Source organism: Convolutriloba macropyga, chromosome 5, assembly GCF_964194025.1.
Source record: "Convolutriloba macropyga chromosome 5, txConMacr16.3, whole genome shotgun sequence".
Taxonomy (NCBI): domain Eukaryota; kingdom Metazoa; phylum Xenacoelomorpha; order Acoela; family Convolutidae; genus Convolutriloba; species Convolutriloba macropyga.
In genome coordinates, this window is record NC_134472.1 from 46,698,905 (window position 1) to 46,704,119 (window position 5,215).

At 33.5% G+C, this 5,215-nt stretch overlaps 1 protein-coding gene across 1 annotated transcript; it reads left to right on the forward strand.

The window, feature by feature from the left end:
- Positions 1-2,458: 2,458 nt before the first annotated feature.
- Positions 2,459-4,344, forward strand: LOC142340048 (uncharacterized). Its single transcript, XM_075390448.1, has 2 exons — positions 2,459-2,712; positions 3,538-4,344. Exon 2 carries the CDS (start codon positions 3,667-3,669, stop codon positions 4,123-4,125), a length of 459 nt encoding a protein of 152 aa, XP_075246563.1. The 5' UTR covers positions 2,459-2,712; positions 3,538-3,666; the 3' UTR covers positions 4,126-4,344.
- The last annotated feature ends 871 nt before the right edge of the window (positions 4,345-5,215 follow it).

Here is a 5,215-nt window from a genome sequence, read left to right on the forward strand (position 1 = left end):
GTAAAAATTGGGCAATTTTTTTGTTTTTTTTCATTATTTGGGTGTTTATTCGCAAAAAATGAGCCGATTTTGCCAAAAATTGTGTACTTTTTGCTACAAATTGGGTGTTCTTTGGCAAAAAGTTGTTATTTTTTGGCGATAGTTGGATATTTTGGCAGGAATTCGGCCTTTATGTTTGAATTGGGTAAATTTTTGTTCATATTTGTTATATTAGTGATACCTAGCAAAAGAATTTCGTAAAAACCAATAAACACAAAATCGGCTAAATTGCGTTAAAAACTGACTGCATTTCAGGATTTCAGGATTTTCGGATTTCTCCTGGGGTGATTTATATAAATTCTATTGTTCTCGCTCTCTCTTTTAGGTATGTCTTCGGAGAATTGATGAAAATGGGCTATACGTACTCTTTTTACATTGGTACGTCTTTTTACCCCCCCCCCACTCTTGCTTAGCTAATACTACTTTCAATATCTCTCAAAAAAAAATGTTCAAAGGTTTTATCTTTAAAGTATTTAATTATCTGTTGCTATGATATATATATATATATATATATATATATATATATATATATATATATATATTTATATATATATATATATATATATATAATGCTTATAATCAATCAATGTCTCGAAATTGAAGATATTTAAAAACTCGAAAACTTAGACTCCAAACCTCAGTTTATCCTCGTAAAGTCACTGCGCAAAATGTGTTTTTTTTGTGTCGAAAGCTTAATAGCTGCAAAACCAACTGAAAAACCATCTGACTAGATTCATTTGTTGCACATTATTCTATCTTACTTTTCGCAAAAGGGGTTCCGCCAATTTTTGCGAAATAAAAGAACATTCGGTGCGAAAAGTAGGTAACAAATCTTGTAGCACGTTTCCACTCAATTTATGTATCTATTATTCGCGCGCATTTTGAGCATGCAATAAGCACTTTAATAAAGATTTAATTGAAGCTTTCAAAGCTTTAAAGTGCTTTAAATACATGCAACCACAAAAACTGATTTTTTTCCGAAAAATCCCTCGCACATCAAAGGCTTTATATATCAATGTGGGACTGGCTGAGTTTAATAAGTAGTAATAAATAGTACTAATTAGTAGAAATAAGTAGTAATAAAGTACTATAAGTAGTAATAAAGTAGTAGTAAAGTACTGCTAATAGTAATAAGTTAGGCTTAATTAAATAAGTAGTAATTAAGTTAGGCTTAATTGTGGATTATATGCGAAATCGAGCTACATTGAGTGCGAAAAATCGATAACTAAATGGAGCGGATATGTGATACAACTCGCGCGAAAAATAGGTTATTAAGTTTGCACTTGTATTTTGCGGCTAAAATTAGGACACTTTTGCGAACACGGGATACGATATTCCCTTCCATTTTGCCGGTTTCTGCTAAAGTAGCTATTTTCAGCAATATTGTTCCACTTCCAATGTATTAACATAGTAAAAACGAACACGAGATACACGCATCGGGCATACCTGCCCGTGACGATTTGGACATACCTCTGCATCGTAATGTCAACCAAAGCTTGAAAAAGTTCAAAAAAGCTCCGAAACCAAGCCAGGGAGTTTTCAAATTCGATCAAAATACAAACATTTTAGTTTCTACTTGAAGTTTCTACTCTCCTACTGAGAAGTTGACGCCAAGTAGCATATATTTTTGTATTTATTTTACAAAACATTTAACTGAAAAATTTTTTTACAATTAATTTTATCATAGCTTCTGATTGTTTGCCCATTAATTTGTTAAATTCTTAGATCTATTTCCATATGAAGCGTTTAATGGACGGGTTGACACATCATCTGCAAGCGATTACAGAGCCGATTATTATTTCAGATTTTGGTTCAAATTAGGTCTCCTCTGCTAACTGAGAGTTATTTTAACTCTCCACCAAAACATAAGAAAACTATGGCCTGTTGAGTTTCATTTGACGTGATCTTTACTTTTTCACATGTGTTGGTCTCATTATGATAAAATTTGTTCATTTGCTTTGGTCTCAAGTAGAATAAAAAGCATACTGCGCATTGAGGGCACTTTTGTCTATGATTACATTCTTTACCCTCTATTACTTCATAGTGGGTGTTCTTATAATTGTTCATTCTCGTAATGTCAAGCACAAAGTAATTTTTAAATGTCAGCCAAAAGTTACACGTAATTGTACCAATAGCCAAAAAAATTAAACTTAAGCTGGCGTTTGATATTTTACAATCGCAGTCATTTTTAATGCCTCAGATTAAATTAAAAATTCAAAGGACAATCGGTCATATATAATGCTCATTTGCAGAACTTTTCATCTCAACTGAGTTTTTTAGTATACTTTTATACGGCTCTGCATTGGTCCAACTGTTAATTTGAAAAGTAATGTGTTATGTTTTGCGGCTCCCGCTGAGAAATAAAAACGTGAGAAATAAAAACGATAAATAATTGTACATAACTGCGTAAAATGCATGCAAAAATGATATATGAAAAATATGCTTCATAATTTGACTATATTTGAAGATATAGTGGGTGATAAATGTAAACTAGTTTGTTCACGCACTGACAATAAAGGCGGCTCATTTGGTCAGAAATTGGTCACTCTCATTCAGTATATATAAGCAAAAATAATTAGTTGCTACTTCATAGAGCAGAAAAACAGTCTGACTAGAAAATGAATACCATCTGTCTATGTACATTGGCTCTTCTGCTGGTGGCTATCACGGAAGGTTAGTACCAGAATCATTACGATATCCAGCGCCCCTAGACCACGTAAATAATGGACCATTTGGTCCATTTTAACTCTTTAATTCGACAAATAATTCTTAATACGTGTACAGAGGGTCTTACATTCTGTGATATGGCAACAAACGAAAGGTAATACTAAATTGGTACCATTGTACTTTACATTATAGTTAATTATTATCATAATAAAAACATATAATTGGTATCATCTTATGATGATGATTTCCGAATTCATCGAGAACTTTTATTGATTCCAGAACTTTTCAAGAATTTTCATTGTCTCCAGAATTTTTGTTGCGTAAAGCTCGCAAATTTCAATCAAAGTTAGGCTCATCTAATTTTGCACCTCGTGCCTTATAGAGACATTTTACCATCAGGTCGTAAACATTAAAAAATTTTGCCAAGTTTTAGGATAAAAAATCAAGCTTAGATCAGATCCTACACGATAAAAAATTTCGTCGTAACAGATTTTAAAATTCTGACTTTCATTATGGGGTCGAAGCTGACAAGATATCAGATCATCAAAATGTGATCAAATTATAAAGAGACGAAAAAAGAGATAGATCACAGCACTTGATTTATTAATCAGAATAACTTGAACTTAAGGTTCAGCAAAGATTTCAAACTAAGTTAAAATCAGCAACGGCACATTTGAATTCAATTTATTCTCAGCGTTGAAGCCCAGTTCTGTTTTATATAAACATGCCACATGTTTTTGTTTTGAAGCTAAGTTTTACGGAGGTAAATTTAAATTTCCAAATCAAATATATTGACCTTAAATTTTCAGTAAATCATTGATTATGCTTTAGCACACCTTTCCCGGGAATACAAAAGAGTCTTTCCTAAGTATGCTGTCAGAAACTCCAAAGTAATTCAGGAAAAACGTTCGGCAGAATCCCAAAAACGAGATATGAAGGACACTTGAGGAGCGCTTCCAAATGGCAGACTTCGATCTGAGAGAAATTGCCGGTCACCCGGAAGAAACCAAGAGAGACGATAAACGAATCGTAGAAACTGCAGAAAAACGAATCGATGTCGAAGACTTCGATCTCAGAGAAGATGTCGGTAACCCGGAAGAAACCAAGAGAGACGATAAGCGAATCGTAGAAACTGCAGAAAAACGAATCGATGTCGATGATTTTGACCTGAGAGAAGACAACGAGGATCTGGGTGGAGGGTCCGTGGGTGATGAGAAACGAGATTTAGATAATACAGAGGAGCGGGACACTATGGATGACTTTGAGTTGAGGGAGGAGGAAAGGGATGCGACACCCGATTCCCTAGATAAGCGCGATGATGAATTTGATCTGGTTGGTCCTAAAGAGAAAAGAGAGCAGGAGACGTCACTGCATCAGATGTTGCAGAAAAAGAGGCAGGCTAGACTGCACTTGCACTGAGCTGAATCGCGAATGATGATGAGACTTAATTGAGGCTTCTCAGATTGATTATAACTCTAAATTTAATGATCACTAGCAGAATGTTCCTTGTCTTTAATTTATCAGTGTATATATGCTTTTTATGTACAACAGTTAGTTCATCGTCTTGTGAATAATTGTCCTTTTTGTGTGAGATCAAAAAAATTGTTAAAAATCAATAATAATCTATTTTAATCAGAACTTTTTTCTTAATCTGCATTTGAGACTCACCGTCGCTAACGCTAGTATTGAAATTTATTAATCTCTCCATAATGCGACAAACAATTATTCATTGTTCTCTCAATCATACGGGCAAAAAACCTAACAAGAAGAAGATTGCAGTTTAATGTTTTCTTAACAGTATATAAATGAAAAGCAATGTCAACATGTCATATGTAAAAAAACTTGTTCCTATGAATTGAATTTTTCCTGAGAATTAATTTTCAGCTGCCACAACTGAGAATTTTCTTTTTATGGAGCAAAGTGCCAATATTGCCGTTTTGATCCATATGTTTCATCGTTTAATCGCCAATTTCCAAAAGCAGTATAATTTAGCGGAGTCAGGATAAAACGCGCAACGCCAAAAAACCGAAAATGTTCCTAATAGGTTGTATGGTAAAACGTGGTTCTGCTAATTTTAATTAGATTACTGAACGAAATTATAAAATTGGAAAAATTGGGTTTTATAACACATTGGGTATTTCGGCATTGAGGGAATTGAATTGTTTTGTAACCAATCTTTCACATGGGGTCGTAAAAATTATATGACCACTCAACTGTCGAACAGAAAAATCCTACATTTTTTTGGGGTTAAGTTAAAGTTGAGAAAACTTGCAATATATTATGTGATATTATGTGCTTAGTTCACCAGATTTCATATGCTTAACTGAAACATGGCTGGATTAAAAGGCCGAAGACTGTAAAATCTTAGCGCATCAGCAAAAAATCTTAACAACGCACCTGATAGTCCCAATTGCATTCATGATGGTCTTTTATTTGCCCAAAATTAAGGTCTTATAAATGCAGAAATAAAAATTATTGAATCAACTTCTGATTTTTAATCCTTGACATC

Coding starts and splice junctions, on each gene's coding strand:
- LOC142340048 (XM_075390448.1), top strand. CDS start 3,667: ATGGCAGACTTCGATCTGAGAGAAATTGCCGGTCACCCGGAAGAAACC.